The sequence below is a fragment of the Ptychodera flava genome, chromosome 6, assembly GCF_041260155.1.
Source record: "Ptychodera flava strain L36383 chromosome 6, AS_Pfla_20210202, whole genome shotgun sequence".
NCBI lineage: Eukaryota > Metazoa > Hemichordata > Enteropneusta > Ptychoderidae > Ptychodera > Ptychodera flava.
Window position 1 is genome coordinate 1,710,674 of NC_091933.1, and position 18,245 is coordinate 1,728,918.

General features: G+C 35.8%; 3 protein-coding genes across 3 annotated transcripts; 2 read left to right on the top strand and 1 right to left on the bottom strand.

Moving 5' to 3' along the window:
* The first annotated feature begins 9 nt into the window (after positions 1-9).
* Positions 10-10,279, top strand: LOC139134566 (protein lag-2-like). Its single transcript, XM_070701461.1, has 6 exons — positions 10-144; positions 2,017-2,114; positions 3,589-3,702; positions 4,980-5,111; positions 6,657-6,815; positions 7,160-10,279. The coding sequence occupies exons 2-6, from the start codon at positions 2,054-2,056 to the stop codon at positions 7,270-7,272; spliced, it is 579 nt and encodes a 192-aa protein (XP_070557562.1). The 5' UTR covers positions 10-144; positions 2,017-2,053; the 3' UTR covers positions 7,273-10,279.
* A 2,217-nt stretch (positions 10,280-12,496) lies between these two features.
* On the bottom strand, positions 12,497-15,587 carry LOC139134567 (protein BRICK1). Its single transcript, XM_070701462.1, has 3 exons — positions 15,414-15,587; positions 14,176-14,258; positions 12,497-13,137 (listed from the first exon to the last, which is right to left on the bottom strand). Exons 1-3 carry the CDS (start codon positions 15,538-15,540, stop codon positions 13,111-13,113), a joined length of 237 nt encoding a protein of 78 aa, XP_070557563.1. The 5' UTR covers positions 15,541-15,587; the 3' UTR covers positions 12,497-13,110.
* A 909-nt stretch (positions 15,588-16,496) lies between these two features.
* LOC139136014 (protein RD3-like) lies at positions 16,497-17,123 on the top strand. Its single transcript, XM_070703834.1, has one exon. The coding sequence runs from the start codon at positions 16,497-16,499 to the stop codon at positions 17,121-17,123; it is 627 nt and encodes a 208-aa protein (XP_070559935.1).
* Positions 17,124-18,245: the final 1,122 nt, after the last annotated feature.

Genomic DNA, 18,245 nt, shown 5'->3' on the forward strand with positions numbered 1-18,245 from the left:
TTACAGCATCACGATTAGATATTGATACTGTAGAGGTAAGGGATCTCGCTTACTGAAAGCTGTAACATGTTGTGGTGCTTGTTGATGTTCTTTCTACCTGACGAATGGTTTTACCAAACTTGACTGTTATTACTTCATAGAAGGGTAGGTCAATATATGTTTACAATATATATATATAAACTTTATTTCATTTTAACGATGGAATCAGAATTACATATCCAAATGCGATTTTGCTCGACCACAGCTGGCTATAAATACAATTTTCAACCCAGGTGTTCGTTACAAGTTTGAGCGTACGTTGTAATGCATATGGCTAACCAGTGACCCGGCGTAACCTTTCTGGGAATGTGGTTTTTAGGTTGTGGCTTAACTGCGACGTATTTAGCGTCAATTGTAATCTATGTTTACTGTTTATCGATACCATACTGTGAATAAAGTGTCTCAGCAGCATATTGGCCAATGCCATGATCTTCTTTGTTAGATTAAATTATGACTAACGCAAAGGACAACCCAATATTTTTATAACTTGTCGCTCACATACGGCTTCATTTATGGTAACATTTGTTGATGTATGTGTCTGCATTTATATCGGTATTGTTTCCAGACAACATAATATATGCGATGAGAACAAAATGAATATGACAGCATAAATAGAATACCTTCATAAATTATTGAAAGAGGTCAGTTTTTAAAATTATATGATAAACACGTTTATTAAGGTGAAGTCCGTGTGATCACTACAACGCATAAGTGTGACGATCTGACATCGAATATGATTATACCGTAGGCATCTTGAAAACTTGATTTTTGGGGGGTTTGAGGTTTTTTTGGGGTGATTATTGGTATCGCGACAATGTGCTAACCATTTCAAGTGAACTCTGCCTATACCTTGTAAAATGTTACCTGTATCTAAATAGATGGAAATCCACTATTCCAGGATAATAAATTGTCTCTACAATGACATATAAGGGTCCATATTATACAAAGACACGGTCTGCTTGAGAACTATCCTGTATCGTTCTTGCATGATGTTCACCAATCGGGAATTATGTGTGATTTCAATATATCTATATATCACTAAGGTTAAGTATCTTTTTCTTCACGGCTTTAAATTAGAAGTTGCTGCACCAGATCGAAAACGATAGTCTTTAAGGTGGTCTATTTTTCCTATTATGACTATAGCGGCGCCACTGTAGTCCTTATCGGTAAAGCGCTGACGTGTTATATGCTTGATAGCTTAGCAGCTGCATCTGCATGGAACAATACGCGCCTCTACATTAATCAGTAAATTGCATTTTGTATGTCACTTTGAATCTCGTTTACATCAATTTGATTAGGATGAAACTATTCGATGCATGTTTATATAAGGGAATTGAATTGAAATTATCATAAAATTTAAATTCAGTTCCAGAGACTGGTGAGAACAAGATAGGGTGATGAATATTTGCACTTATAAAGCGTTTCTTTACATCTGTGAAAAAAATAACTGCGATGAGCTTTTTGGTTTGTTAATTGTTTCTGTTTTAACTAATAACATGGTTAAGGTAAAATTTGTGAGGTCAGCAAAGACACGAGTACATAATTTTGTGTTGTGTATGTTGCTGGAACATGACAGTGATAACACGTGTCATCGATCAATTGCTGTAGTTTATACAACGGCTTAAATCGTCTCAGATTGTTGCAGAATTTCAAAATATGAAATTCGTTTCCTTAGTGGAACGTGAATTTGTAGTCGATCACATCAAGTACATGTAATTTACTATGACACATATTGCAGTGATAGGTAAGTACTTTTACCAGAACAGCTAAAAACTCTTTGACTACATGAACCCGATAAAAACCGAAAGCGTAATCTAACGTTGCCGTGTTGTATTCTCTGTCGGATAATTATCTGTGTGAACTTCTGACTATTTCGATGGAGGTTCTGATGTAAAAAAGTGAAGTTAGCTGCGTTGAACAATTCGCAAGAAAGTCTGAATAAACGACTGACATTACCGTTTTATCTTCTCGTTATAGTGTTCCATATTGGATAATAAAGGCGAGACAATGTAAGATGAGATCCAAGACTTTGTTTGTTCTTATTCTTCTTGTGTCCTCGGTAGTTTGCAAGACAGGTATGAGATGTTTTCGTGTTTCTAGGGTTGTACACATACGTCGTCAACCTGTTGGCTTTGGTTAGACCTTGACGTGTTGTCTACCAATGCTTCTGGTTTTGTGTCTTGATCTTCGCACCTATCAAGTGTCATCGAAAATATTAAAAAATCAACAAGAGTGAAATCGCATAATACGGCAAAAATTTGAATTTTAACATATAATTGAGACATCTTTCTTGCTAATTATGTCGTATTTGAATGATCCATCGTACGATTATGTCGGCAATTCAATGGATTACATGAAAAGTTCGAGATAATTTCATCATTCTTATTGATAACAGCCTGACATTATTGGACAAGCTGTTCAAAGTAACAGTGTGAAGTACAAGTTATTGCACGGACAGGGTGATAAAACAAGGTCGTCAGTGTTCATTCGATGTGACAGTCTACACAATTTGTGTGTGTAAACCTGAAGTTGCCTATCTAGGACCTATCCCTAGTTTGATCCAAGTTTTGGGAAAATAAAAACTCCTGATAGGTCCAAGACGAAAACAGTCTGGATAGAAATGCCAAGTTTAATATGTTATTTATCCTACCTTGATAAGTTCCGGAATTCAAGGATCTGGTCCTGATAGCTATCCAGCCTTAATGTCATTTGATTGATGTAAAATGATAGGCGTATGGTGTTATAAAAAGAGATTCCACAGCTTAAAGGTATAATAAACCTACGATTTAACCACTCATTACTTTTGATTGATGTCTACATATTAGAGTGTCAATAAACTGTAAGGAGGACAGGACTATCAACAAGTGTCAAAAAGAAACGAATACCTGAATTTCATGGCACTGCTCTGAACTAAGATTGACTTGGCTTTTTGAGAAATATTGTACGCTATACGACTTAAAATAATATTCCGTAAAAATGGAGCAACATTGAATGTTGAAAGTAGTTACATATAAAGCAACGATTATGTTGAAGAAATATTACCTGACAATGGGATCATTTATCCAATATCAAAGCGCAGCCCAAAAAACTATTCGAAGATTATTTTGCGATTAATTTTATAATTGTCTTGAGTTGCCTTTACAATTAAACTGTGTAAGTACACTGTATCGATGAAAAGTCCGCATATTCATGACATGTGGTTAATCACCAGGGCTAATTATACTGTATCGATGAAAAGTCCGCATATTCATGATATATGGTTAATCACCATGGCTAATTACATTTACTAAACTAACAGTGGAAGTCTTACAACTGGAATGACACTGAACACTCAAGTTGGGTAATGTTTCAAATCTTTGCTATAAATCTTCCTTAAATCAAAACCTATGAGAAAAGATGGCGTACACCGTAACCGAGGAAAGGTCCTGCTAAAGTATTAAATGAACATGGAACTTATTACAGCTACACAGATTTTCACATGGTAACAATAATGTAAACAGTGATAGATGCAGCGGCAAAGTTAAGTCTGACATCTCCCATTATACGTAGTTCCAGATACTGTATGTGGTGGATGTTTCAATCAAGGTGTATGTGCTGTCGAGCATGATCACGTTCCGTACTGCATCTGTACAGAGAGATTCTACGGAACACACTGTGAAATTGGTGAGTCTCCATTGTTCATCTTAAAATAGGTACACCAGGCAGACATTGCTCACTAGGGTCGACTTTAAGAGCTGTTCTCAGAGCTCGGAAACTGCTTTCTTTCATATTGTCTTCAGATCTTCACACATATTGCTGTAATTATATCTCAAATGGTTATCTTGAATTAAGAGTTCAAAATCCCATAAATGGCCTCCTCTTTACTAATTAATTATTTAAAGGGCCAGGAGCTGTACTTGTGATGATTTTTTCACCATTTCCATTTTAAGGTACAATTCTTATAACAGGTGCAACCAACGGGGCTATTCATCGAAAAAGCTATTCCGGGAGCAATTTTTTGAGAGCAGGGGAAATTTTAAATTTGCGTGAGCAGGGGACATACTTTTAGCTGGCAGGGAGCAGATTTTAGTTTTTTTTTGTCGGGCAGGTCAGATATCGGTTGATTGACCTGGGGGCCAGGATTGTGGAAAAACGAGGAGAGGGGAAGTTATCTCGTAAAACGGTAACAGGGGAAGTTGAGCCTATTTATGAAATTAAATATGGGGAAAATCTACAGGTTTTTCATCACGAGGCAGGGGAGCTTCATGTCTGCAGGGAAATGATAAAATTTTAAGAGGACGTTTTTTCCAGGGCAGGGGAAATCAAGTTGTTTTTTTTCGCGACAGGGCAGGGGAGCTTCAAAAATTCGCAATCGGGGGGGGGGGGAATAGGCTAAAATATGTGGGGAGTGGGAAAAAATGAAGTTTGAGTGCGGGAGGGTAAGGCGAAAAAAATTTCAGTTGGAGAACAAATTATGAACACCTAATTAATTACCCTCTGGACTTAAAATTAGTTCACATTACTTGTCCTGCACAATATCTTATCATAATAAGGACCCCATTAAAATGTATTGTTCGTTGGTTGCACCTGTCTCAATTTTTTACAATATTCGCTTGTACCACTTGTGAGGTTGAAGCTCAGAGAGTACATAAGGTTTTCACTGCTTAGTGTTGTGAAAATTAGAGATAACACAGGGGTGGCAGTCACTTTGAATTTCAAATATCGATAAATATTAAGTACCAAAATTTCCATGGTGACCCCCGATTTTTACTCTTGACTTTGAAAGAGACTGGTTGAAAGTTTGCTTGAGGAAAGTTTACGCAAAAATCCAAGTCTTTCATTTTCGAGGTGTGAACTACATTAATGTAAAAATTTCTTGTTCTACGCCTCTTTGGTATTCTTCTTCATCTTAAACCTGTTTGATGAATATTTTTTTTATTTTACATTTTTCTGTCTTTCAGATATGTACCGCAGGTTTGGCTTTGACTGTCGTTATGATGGCAACTGTATGAACGGGGGTGACTGTATTGTGACGTCTGGTATTTGTAGATGTCAGTATGGTTACCATGGTGAAAAGTGTGAATTGAAATCAGGTGTGAATAAATACATGCATTTACTCATTAACTCTTATCTCAAAACACTTTAAATGCATGTATAACACAATTCACCACTTTACAAATTGCACTGGCAAAAGCACTTCATGACATAAATGTGAATGCCAGTCACAACAGAACAAACGAGTGTAATAACAGCCAAGTATCCTTCCTTTTATCATTGACTCTGGCAGGCCCTTTAGAAAGAAACCATAGGGGAAAGAAATCAGTCCCCTGGGGTGGGGAGGGAGGGTTTTTTGTGCAACGGTTTACCTTATTTGATTTTATTAATTTTGACTGTGATATTTCAAATAAAGAGTTCAACTCCACACCGTCTGCTATATATTACCGACAAGTCCTTATCTCCTCTCCAACTTGTGTATACACCACTGTAATTGCTCCGAAAACATTGCCAACTTGCTAATCCGCTGTCCGTATCAGCGGATTAAGTGATTGAGTCAACACCACAGCCGTCCCACACGCGTGTGTGACGGCTGTGGTGTTGACTCAATCACTTAATCCGCTGATACGGACAGCGGATTAGCAAGTTGGCAATGTTTTCGGAGCAATTACAGTGGTGTAGGCCTATACACAAGTTGGAGAAGAGATAACGACTTGTCGGTCATATATAAAGCAGTCAGACGGTGTGGAGTTGATCTCTTTATTTGAAATATCACAGTCAAAATTAATAAAATCAAATAAGGTAAACCGTTGCACACAAAAAACCCTCCTCCCCACCCCAGGGTCCTTTCATCTGTTCCCTGTGAAGAAACCTACATTTATTTTCCATCAGTGGATCAACAAACACACATGAGCAATCCGATCTGTGTGAATTCTTTCAAAGTTTAACATTACAAGTGAAAGTGTATTATTTGGAAAGTTCTTTGACAACAACAATACGCAATGTACATGCACTTAAAGGAGCCCAGGAAACTGTTCAACAAGTAGCAATTAATAGCTAAACACCAAAGCATTGATGGATTGATAACATGCATTCTTCTATTTCTACTGTCTATCATTTGGTTTAATGTTTATATCTATCAGTATGGATGTCCATCAACTATGACAAACTGAGAACTGCTAGTGCTGCAGGGATGTTTTTGCTTGCTATTTTCAAAGCTAAGCTGTATTTTGCATTGGAGATGGAATTTTTCTTGAAAAGGTTATTTGAAAATTTTGCAAATAACCATAAAATATATACTGATCAAAAATCAAAAAAACTCAAAGCAGTGCTTATTAAGATTTGCCTTCATATTTGTTTTAATTACTCATTTTATTTGTATTAATTACTCATTTCATTACTTATTTCATTCTTATTAATTACTCATTCCTCAGTGATATGATATTTAGTCACAAATTTACATATTGGATGACTGTAGCAATCAGGTCAGGTGCCTGGACTTACATACAGAGACATAATTAAAGCATGACAATGGATGTACATAATCTTATCACTGCGATCAAACTTGCTTTAAACATTTTTTATTTGCATGAACATTTCCGGCAGAAAAAAATGCTGGATTGAATAATTGTGCTTGATTGCAGATGACCAGCAAGTGTCAACATCTTCTGTCATTGGTATATCTGTTGGACTAGCTGCTACAGTCATCATTTTAGTTGTATATTTGTGCATGAGATATGGCATTGGACAAATTATTCGTGAAAAACGTGCACGATCATCGGTACCAGTACTTACAATAACAGGTCAGTCAAAATAAAATAGCTTCAAAGCAAACTTTCTAATTGAATATTTGATTTGAATGCAAAATATGGAATTTTCTGAATACTCATTACAGTTATTACAGAAAGATCACAGATGCACTCTATATCTGTACAAATTATTCAGCACCATCTGCCATAGTTAAACTTTCAAAGGAGCTGAAAATAACCCAATGTGATATAAAAAGGCAGCTAGCAATTTAAATAAATAGAGACAGTGTTAAAATTTAAATTGAAAATTTATTTATAAAAATTCAAGCTGACTTTGACAAAAGCACATAAAGAGTGGTATATTTACACTATAAGATCTTACTTTTGTTTCTGTGTAGGTTTTCCCTGCAGATTGCATGAATCCTATGAGAGTGCTATCGATGAAGTGCACCATTGGCTTCCAAGTGAAACAGATACAGACGAAAATGGACTTACACCGACTCAACTTTAAAATATTTCAATTTATATAACAAAAAGTTGGACACTGTGATATGACGTTTGTGAGTCTGACGACTAAAACTTGGAAAGAGCCTGCTTCAACTTGTAAAGCTACAAGTACACTGCAGAATTAAGACATTAAAGGCGGCAGCATTTGCTGAAGATACAGAGTGTAAGCAATGGTTCCAGTAGTATTTCCCCATGGCATCAATCAGCTGCTTAAACAGACACAAAGTCTTGCAGGAGGCATTTTTTGAGAGTGGTATAAAGTTGTGTGTTCTCTATATGAAGCAAATATGTCTGTGATGGCCAACAAAGTTGTAGGCACATATCCAAATGTGTCTGTGATGGCCAGCAAAGTTGTAGGCACATATCCAAAAGCTAGTATTCTGATGTAGGTCCACATTTTATTTTAATTGGCAAGTGAATTTTGGTATGAAGTGACAGCTGAACTCTCTCGAGACACTAATCATGGACATGTTCAGATGCATTTTTGCTGTTGAACTTTTACTCAAGACAAAAACGAAGGCTGTACAAAATTATCTGCAGAACTGTGTTGTTAATGTTACTGACAAGCCAATGCAAATACGTACAATTCAGTTGTGAGTCAAGACAACTTAAACAGTAGACATAAAAGTTTAAGTTAAGAAAACAGCATTATTTAAACAATTGATCATACAAGTGGCTACAATTCTTGCATTGAAATGAACTTCTAAGACAAATAAATCATTCATGTCAGATGTATGATGATTTTGATGATTATGTAGGAAACTGCTGTATGATTATGAGAGTAAAGGCCAGTATATTAAAACACAGCAGTGTGTAAATAATAATAATATTTTATTGCTTGCTTGTAAATATAGGATTTACATCACATTTATGGAAATAAAAGTGTAATACAAAAATAAGTTCAAATTTTTCTTCAATAAAGATAAAGTAATACAGTATAATAATAGTAGCTAATAATAAATATAACTATTTTTTGTTTATATAAAGTAAAAATATGACAAATATGACATATGACAAATTTATCCACTATTTTCAACCAGAATATACCAGTGTTAACCAAATCATTCATATGAAGTTTCCCAAATAGGTATCATGGAGCCTCTACCACTTGAACCAGAAATCTCTGTACAAATGTGAATGTATCAAAGACTTGGTTTTGAATAAAGAAACCAGATGATATATGACAATGAATGACACAGCAGGAAACAACTTCCTATTGGTCAACTTTCAAGTACTGATAGTGAACTCTTCGACTTAAGAACATCTGAAACATGTGTCTTATTAATGCACAATCCAATGGATGTCACATTATACATACAACTAAAGGTAGAATTTGTGTCAAAGTATTTTGCCATTCAGAAAAGCAAAAATGTTTCTCTGAAAAAACTTTCAGTGCCATAATACTTGATGCTTGAGCAAATTTTGCTGTGACTTTTGCACAAGTAGTTTTTATAATGGCATAAAGATGTTTAGACCATTTTCCATCAAACTAATATACTTGCACAGTAGACTGATGAAGCAGTATCACATACTCTATCTGCTTTGATTGTGATCAGATGGTCAAAGCAGTACAATTCTGACACCCCTGAACTAATTTCAGCTGTTGACTTCAAATCATTTACATCTAATTATCTGTCATCAAAGATTTCTTGTAGAAAGCTAATGAATTTTATCACTTGACTTACACTCATTGAAAGGTACTGAATTTTAAAATGTCATTAATTGTCTATTTGGCATGTAGTCTGTGCACTTCTACAAGTGAATGAAATCTACACATCATACTAATTTTCATTTGTCTGCATGAATATCACGTATGTGAATCCACTGTTATCAAAGCAATCAGAAGTTATGTTAAATATTATGAAGTACACTTGAAACTATGATCAAAGTTATTGATTCTGTAGTATTAACAGACTAAACACAAACCAGGAAGGATCTGGCTATATTGCAATACAACTAAATATACTTTTACAAATGCCATAATGGTAAGCCATGGCAAATTGATACATCATCAGAATTAGATTCCTGTGCTGACTGTGGCATGTGATTTTGACAATATGGGGTTTTATATTGACACTTAGATAACAAGGCAAGTGTCTGTTAGCACACCACACTAAAGGTCAAACAATTTTAAATTTTGGCAAGATTCACACCTGATAAGATGTATGGGCCAGCACTTGGATGATAATTAATCATTGTTATTGTGCATATTTATTGTATTTATAATACAATACTGCAATACATCTGTTAAAATATCATGTCAACATCTTACAAGTTAGTATAGTTACTCTTTTAGGTTTGATTTAGACCAGATACGTTGGCTGTAAACATGGTCCCTCCATAAGTGGAGGGACTGTGCTGAAAATTCCTAAATTGCGAATGAAAAGACTTTTCTGGTGAAATGTAAACATAAGGTGCAATATTGTATGGAATACATAAACACTATCAGAATGACATGTAGAACTGTTTAGAATTTACCAAGTATTTGCAACTAAGTGAATCACTAATTAGTGTATTATTGAACTTTTGTACTAGGTCATCAGTGCATCAGAATGTAGGCTTCTATCTTGGCACATATCTAATATCAAATACCATATAAAAATACATGTACAACTTCTACACAGTGATTTTTACACTTTAGCGCTGATAGAATGAAATGCCCATTGATGCATGGCACGTACAACACATCTGAAATGTGATCCTATCAAGACTTTTTGTAGACTTTTCCATAATCTTCAATATGTATCACCAAACACATTTGTACTGTATAACATTTAGTAAATAATCACTCTTTAGTCTTCTCACAATGCTTATGATGATCAGCTTTAAAAGATGAACAAAGAATATACAGAATGCATTTACAATATTGTAAAGATTGCTTTATTTCTGAGTTTTGCAATTTTCTTTATGTTATTGATTTGCAGTTAGACTGAGGAGGAAATTCTTGTTGGGATGGGATACTTTTCTGTTATCAATGATTTACATAGTAATAAACAAATGAAAAGTGTAAACATGGTGGAAGCAATGTATACTGGACTACTGAGGGCGCTCTTCTATCAACCTTACGAACAGTGCTGAGGGTAAAAAAAATTGCTGAGAGTTCCAGTAATGAGTAGATGATAACGGTATTAATAACTGTTTAGCTTATATCATATCAGTATACTGACAGCCCAAATACAGTGATCTGATTAGTCGAGACGTGAAAATAACCATGCAAGCTCTCAGCTGAGAAATATTCTGTTTTGATGTTTCACACCCGAATTTCTGTTACGATGGAATATAGCAACCACCTCAGTGACTGGTAACACTCAGTTATGACCAGTTAACTCCATGTATGCATTTGTTGTTGCTTGTGCATGTTTGTTGTAAACTGGTTAAAATCTCATGGTATACCACTGCTGTGTGTGGTTTATTGCATAATTATTCATTCTAGTATAATATACTTTGGAAAGATTTGAAACAATCTAACACTGCCCTGTTTTCTGCACCAGGCTACAAAAACTCCAACAATAGCATTTGTGCTCTGGAGTGTTTGACAATATGAATCTGGAGTGTTTGACAATATGAACAAACACTAAAAGGAAGGATATAGAAGGACGGCAAAGGACAAAGAAGGCCAAACAGAAAACCTAATAAGTGGTGAATTATTGTATATTCTATATATACTTAGGCAAAGGACAACATTTTCAGCTCAATATGAGAATAGTATTATTTCCCGATTCTGTTACAAAATATTGTCCTTTACCATATTCTTCACTAACAGCATTGTTCTTTGGTCCATTTTGCAGTGAAAATGCCGTCCTTCATAATATTCTGCACAAATAGCATTTTCCTTCTCCTGGTTATACAGTGAAAATGCTGTCGTTCATCCTATTCTGTAGTGAAACTGGTTCTCCAGCCTACAATGTACTGAAACTAGTTTCCTTCACTCTATTCGGCACTAATAACATTGCCCTTTGCCCTATTTTGCAGTGAAAATATGTCTTTCACACCACTGTGAAGTGAAAAAGTTAGCCTTCAACCCATATTACATGTATGACACAGTCCATCACAATACTCTTAAGAGGTCACGCTGTCCTTCACTCAATGCTGGACTGAAAATACTGTTTTCATCCTTTCTGTATTCTTGGTAATACCATTCATCAGAATAAACAAGCATTTTTGGGAGTTCTTCAGTACATATGAAATGTTGTTGATTTTTTGTTTCAACACAAATAATAATCCAAAACCTTTAAAATGTCAGCAAAATACTGGATTTTCAATGACCCTGCTCCAGTACAATGTACACAGTCATGACAAATTACATCAGTAACAGTTGGTTATAAAAGTTGAAAAGCATGTAATCAGAACCACATTATGTTTATTTGGCCTTGCGGCTGGCCCAAAAATTTTGAGTCCTGGCAATGAGGGCGCTCTCTCATCTTGCTTGTGAACTACAACAGGGTTTCAGCAACTTTTAAAAAACACAACAGCAGTTTCTAAAAGATTTTTATTTTCTAAATCTGGGACAGGTGAAAACACTGACACTTGTCAAGATCAAACTATACTAACAAACTTCCCATGCAATGTAAATGTCGGACATGAATTTGGAAAGGAATAACAAAACTCACTCCAAAGCGACTTCATTGCAACTGCAATGCAGGACATCTTTCATCGTAAAGTGGAAACATGCCTTTAGGTGTGAATAACGGTGAAAAAGCTAGCAAAGTACCTCTAATTACTTCAATCCAGAGAGTTCACAATCAAATTAATATTTATATGCTTTCCCAAACACAGCTACTTGGTTACTTGTTTCTGAAACCTTAATTTTACACCATAAAAGGCATTATATTTCATTTTTGAGGGTGCTGATAAGAAACACAAGACAATGTCTTTCATACATGATGAAAGAGGTGAAATTAAGACACTGCTTGTGTTTGATTTGTTACATTAATATGCAATGTCACATCGTTTATGGAATAATTCTTTACATGTAAAAAGTACACATTTACAATGATGTACGCTATCAGAACTTCTTCTCATGAAACAGTATAATTTGAGTTGTGAAGCCATCTTTCCCTTTCAAACTCTTGTTCTTTCATTTTACTGAACAAAGAATATCATGTTAAAACATGATGACCATTGAGTATGTTCAACCATTGCTTGCCCACAGTTTACACACACTGCAGAGAAAGATTAGAGATCAGTGTCAGATGACATCATGGACTGTGGTAGACAGAGAGACAGTATGAGGTAAACATCAGAAAAGCTTTATTTTTCAGAATGGCTAATACAGAATTACTGGAGAGAGGGCAAAGATCACATTTTTACTACATGTTTGAAGCTAAAAAGATATTTTAATTGTACAAAATTGCACCAACATAAGATCTGGATAGAAGTACACGAGATGGATTTCCACATTACAATATAGTTTCACAGATGAGATAGCATATATGGAAAGCTGCAACCTACATGTTACATAGCTGATAAACATGATAGGATGTTTCTTTTAAGCATGAGTATTGACATTAAAGCAAAACTATGGATATATATATATATATATATATATATATATATATATATATATATATATATATATATATATATATACATATGCAATTTAAGTGAATGCTTGGCAATATACAAGACTAACATATGTATTTTTCCTGTTGTACAACCATGGCAACTGTACAATGATTAGCAGTAAGACGTAACTTTCTGTGTTAGCTTCTCTGTTAATCAACCACAATTGATGGTTTCTCAAGATGAATCATAGAGGCTTCCCACAATACTGGATTACCACTTCAGTGTACTATACAGAGCCAGTGAAATACAGAACTGTATGTCTTGATCATCATGACAGTTACGTCAGTGTTTCACCTTTTGTCACCTGCAACAAACAAAATATGGACATGATACTTCCATCAGTTTTGGCAATTTTACATTCAATAAATATTACTTGAAGTCAAATCCCAGTTAATTTATTAGGAAATTTCTTCAATGCAACCATAACAAAGACAGGTCACAGAATGAAAGTAAAGTCTTCTACAGACATTCTTTGACCCAAACTCTAACCAAGTTTTATTGCATTTGAATGAACTTGACAGCTGACTTGTTGCAAGTGAAGGGCCAATACGTATAATTTGCTGAATAAAAGGTTGCTAAACAATAGTATGGTTCAGAATATTTGTCCAGTAGTCAGCTGTACAAGCAACACAAACAATACGATATGAACCAACCAATTTGCAGACTTGAGTTTTGATACTGTATATATTAACATTGATTGATGGTGTCACTTTGCAATGAGTGTGGGCAGTCTTGTTATGCAGTGCACTGTCAATACTTGGCTTTCATGTTTTTGTTTGCTATTAATGTTGTAACACTGTACCACATCATCATATGAATTGATATCAACTAATATATATTATAGTCCAAATATGGGACTATGTGCCCAAGGGCAGATGACCATTTGTCTGACGTAAGGAGGGCAATTGGTCCCCTGCCTCGAGGGTACATAGGCCCATCTTTTGGCTATGTTTTATATTACACTCTTCTCTTACATAAATTTCACTCTAAACTTTTGGGTTTACATACAAATGACAATCATATGTTTTATTTCAATGTTAGATGAAAATCTGTTGAGAAAAATAGAATGATTTTCATCATTGACCGGCGCAATGATATATTTAAATCACTATTAAGGGATTTATCAATTTTTTATGCATAATTTTGTAAAATAGTATTTTCTGTGTAAAACATGTATTTTGATCATTTTTGAATCCCGTAGTTGTCAAATTGCAAATTGTTCTGGTTCACTTTCAGTCAAGTGACAAGTATGCAGCTCACTACATCATCAACAAGCTACCATAAAATCCTATGGAATGTGTGACGTTCGATATACAAGGCATGTAATAATATAAACACTTACTCTTGCTTCAATATATTCAATTCGCCTTTCCAAGGATGTCAGTTTCTCATTCAGAGTTGCCAGTCGTGATCTACATGACATATCTAGAATGAGAAATACAGGAATTACAACTTACAAGTGTAGTTCATTATGGTATGAGATTTACACAATGAAATAATGCCCACTAGCAGTGGGTCCATAGATGTGCCGGTGGTTCTTTCAAGGGTTTTCTACATTTTACCATAGGACCCCCCCCCCCCCCCCCCAATTTTGGAGGGTCTATGCTTTTACATGCTAATTTTGACTTCAATAACTTTTCGCACATCACAACAGAAAACCTGTCAGAAAACCATCACAGCTATGAACCCACAGCTTAGTGCCCGTATGCATGTTTGAAGTTAGCTCTTTATTTGCTGAATATCTGTGAACTGCATGACTTCAAAACTGTTTGCACTGACAGAAGGTCATGACATGTAGCAAGCATGATGACAAAGCTCTATACTATGTGCACACTGAACTATGCTGCATGATGGCTCTTACTAGTACACGTCTGTTTATTCCCATCATTACGTAAAAGGACAGGTTTGTTGTCAGCTTTATCTCTTGACACATTGATTGACAAGACACAAGTTACCATAGAGAACAAAGGACTGACATCATGTAAACAGTCAATATAAACAAACACTTATGCGAGAACCAGGGATTGAAGACTGCCTCTTTAAAATGCTTTCCACCTCATCCATTAGAAAATTTTTTTGTCTCCCATCCAAAACTTATTTTGAAAGGATATTTTGCCTATGCCTTAGGGTGCTAGTGGCAACTCTGCTTCTGGCGATGAAAGTCCTTCTATCGTTCTAGTAACTTTGCTGCAGACCCGTAGTCCTACCACGCCCTAATCCTACACCGTGTGTCATGTTGTTGGGGAGAGGAACTCAGCCAAGGGAGTGGTACTACAGGGCCCTTGGTCTGCAGCAATGGTAATGTCAATGCCAACCTCGGGACAGTAGCAAACTGGCGACTGAAAGCCCTGTGCTGATGCAACCCTTAGAGACAATAGACGCTAAAGCATTGGATGGACCTCATGCCGATGATCACAGAACTACTATTGGCAGGCTGCCTTGCCATGTTTCCTCATGAACGCAGTCAACAGAATCTATCCATTGTGTCACAGCCAATTTCACTTCCTGTTAGATAGTGCAAAGTGCTACAAAATTATGTCTTGGTACATACAAACACAGATCTGACGAACATAAACTCACCAAAAGAATTTAAAAAATCTGATATTTTCTTGATACTGCTGGTTATTACTTCGATGTATTCCCTGTTAGCCCAGTCTTGCTGGATTTGTCGTTGTACGCTGGACTCTCTCGCACCGACAGGAGCCATTTTGATAACATACTATGTCGATTGAAACAGCCCCTTTGATTGGTGTAAAGCAAAACCTTACAGCTATTCAGCCAATCACACATTTTAATGTATACAGGTTACGACATACCGTCATCATATCAGAAACTCACCTATAATTTTCTGAAATTTTTATGGCTATTAAGGAGTAGAATAACAGTATCGGTATATACTATATTGTATCGATCCTTCAACTATTTTCTCCGCAAAAATACTTCAATACTCACGATATTTTTACGGTTTTTTTGCATATTATTTACATATATTACGAAGCGACGTCCAGTTTTATTCTCATCGGAATGGGCTATAGTATAGAGGTGTTGTGTGTTGTACGCCGTCTACATTCAATGTGTTTGCCGTCAGTGCTTCGGGAGTCGTACACAGTCGTCGCTCATCCTTCTGAGTTTCACCGAAGTCAATATCACTGTATATTCTAAACAGTGTGTGTAGGTTTGATCATAATGGCGTCAACTGCTGTGGCCAAGAACGAGATTTCTTGAACTTTCGCAGGCGGATCAACAGGACTACGGACGTCGCGTCGGTTTGAACAGTGGACCAGGTACTACAGACAGTACATACAGTGATACTCCTTAGACGGACACCACACTCGTATACAAAATCAGAGATCAGTCTACCTACTGAAATCGGACATGTACTGATCGATCTCGAGATGACCTGATAGGGTAGGAATTATCCTTTTGTCATTTTAGCACGTTATCACTACAGTATCACTATCAGAGTATCAGCTCCATGAGAGTATCCCTTCCCAGATCCTCTTTATTTTGCTTCAACTCTGCTGTGTTGTTTCGTGCGGTCGCATTTCCATTGCGTAAAGCTACAAACTGGGCCGCCAAGAGGCTACTCACAATATAAAGCTTGGTTTTGGCGAAAGGTCGCGAGTTGATAATACCACAGCTAAATCCGAGTGTGACTCGGCAATGCCACTGATGTCGTGGTTTCGAGGAAGTGATTGTCGTCCTCCAGAAAAAAGCGAGACTGTGGTTGTCACGGAATCGCTTCTTCTTGAACTGGATACGCAAATTCGAGAAAATGAACGCATTGCCAGAGAGAAAGATCACGAGGAAAAAATTAAGCGAAGTAGCGTTGATTATAGCTGGTTGATCAGTACTCCACCGAAGAATTTTGAAATTCCACAAATACAGAGATTAGAGATTGAAGAACTGTGTACTAAAGTGAAACCACAAGAAAGCGGAAAGGTGATAACTAGGTTTCGTGAAGTCCTTGAGAGGAATCCCAAAGTACAGGAAATTCCTCTTTTATTTAAGTCCGTTATACAACAAGTATTACAAGAACGACCAAAGGAAGAGAGTGTTGGAGAGTGGGTACTGAAAAGAACAGCTAGTCTGACTAAACTGAAGCCTGCCATACATACAAGAGTTTACCCCTTTGGTAGTGGAAATGAAGATGATACCCATTCGGATGAAACTGAAATGGTTGAAACAAGACGTGTGATGAGTCTACCAGAATTTTCTACTCCTCAACCCAAGAGTAGGTACAATAGTTTACCAGAATTTTGTGCCAAAACTGATGATTTGCCTGTCTAAAAAAGACCATTCAATCATGAACAAAGAAAATCATTTGATGGTATTAACAATTATGCTGATGAAATGCCGGAAATACAGTGGTCACTCCTGGAGATGAAGATGATCTGTTGTCATAGTAACTGCTATCAGAGATGAAGCCAAGTAGTGGTGTTGCAGTCTCATCATGTGACCACCATTGAGAGATGTAAATTGAAATATATTTTTCATATTTCCACATTTAAATTTACATCAACACGAAATTTGGCCAATTTTATCTCATTCAAAGATTCATATTTTGTAATTATTAAAGCTGTTCCAGCTATTTAACAACAATATGCACTTGATTTGATCAGTATCTTTAAAATATTCAACTCTTCTAAGATATCATCAGAAAATGGATTGAACACTTATAGTTGCTGTATTGTAAAAATTAATACGGATATCCAACTCAAACCTAGAAACTTAACCATTAACTCTACTTAAGTTTAGCTGTGTGCAATTCAATTTCAATGATTAAAATTATGCCTATGATTTTTACTTTACTTTACGCTTATGATTGTTGTCTAAAAGCAAAACTATGATTTGAATCAAAGCTGTTTACATGTATATGCATCATGCCATAATTATTAACATGTCTGTTGTAACAGACAAAAACTAAACAGGGTAAACTTCATACAATTGCGATATTCTAGTAAACTTCAAAGCTTATATCTGTAAGAAGAACATAGATTGTGATTGTTATGTCGGCTCAGCGTACTGGATGTTATCATTACAGTATGCTTCAAAAATATCAACTCAAATTATGAAGCACTTTCTCTCCTTTATGAATATGTTTAGTGCCATACCAAGGCTCTTGATTTATGCTTAAAATGTTTCCTGTAATTTGTCAATGTGAAGATGAGAATTAAATAACTGAAAATGTTTTAATTCCTGTTGAATGTGTTCTTCTTGAATGAATGTGCAGTACGTGACAGATATTTGATCATTTTCATTTATATTTATGTAATTCAGCCAAATATGATTACACAACTTGCGGTGCATGCAAGTCTTTCTTCATCAGTTTTTGCAATGTGTTACATATATATTTATTTTGTCACATTCTGACCAATGAAATGTTATCTAGACTGAATGGAATCACACTGC

Bases quoted from the DNA above. Each gene is read 5' to 3' on its own strand.
- LOC139134567 (XM_070701462.1), bottom strand. From the start codon at position 15,540: ATGGCTCCTGTCGGTGCGAGAGAGTCCAGCGTACAACGACAAATCCAG. The intron at 14,259-15,413 runs GTGAGTTTATGT...TTCTCATTCTAG, and splicing joins AGATTTTTTAAATTCTTTTG to ATATGTCATGTAGATCACGA. The intron at 13,138-14,175 runs GTAAGTGTTTAT...TGTTTGTTGCAG, and splicing joins TTGAATATATTGAAGCAAGA to GTGACAAAAGGTGAAACACT.
- LOC139136014 (XM_070703834.1), top strand. From the start codon at position 16,497: ATGCCACTGATGTCGTGGTTTCGAGGAAGTGATTGTCGTCCTCCAGAA.
- LOC139134566 (XM_070701461.1), top strand. From the start codon at position 2,054: ATGAGATCCAAGACTTTGTTTGTTCTTATTCTTCTTGTGTCCTCGGTA. The intron at 2,115-3,588 runs GTATGAGATGTT...CATTATACGTAG, and splicing joins CTCGGTAGTTTGCAAGACAG to TTCCAGATACTGTATGTGGT. The intron at 5,112-6,656 runs GTGTGAATAAAT...GCTTGATTGCAG, and splicing joins AAAGTGTGAATTGAAATCAG to ATGACCAGCAAGTGTCAACA.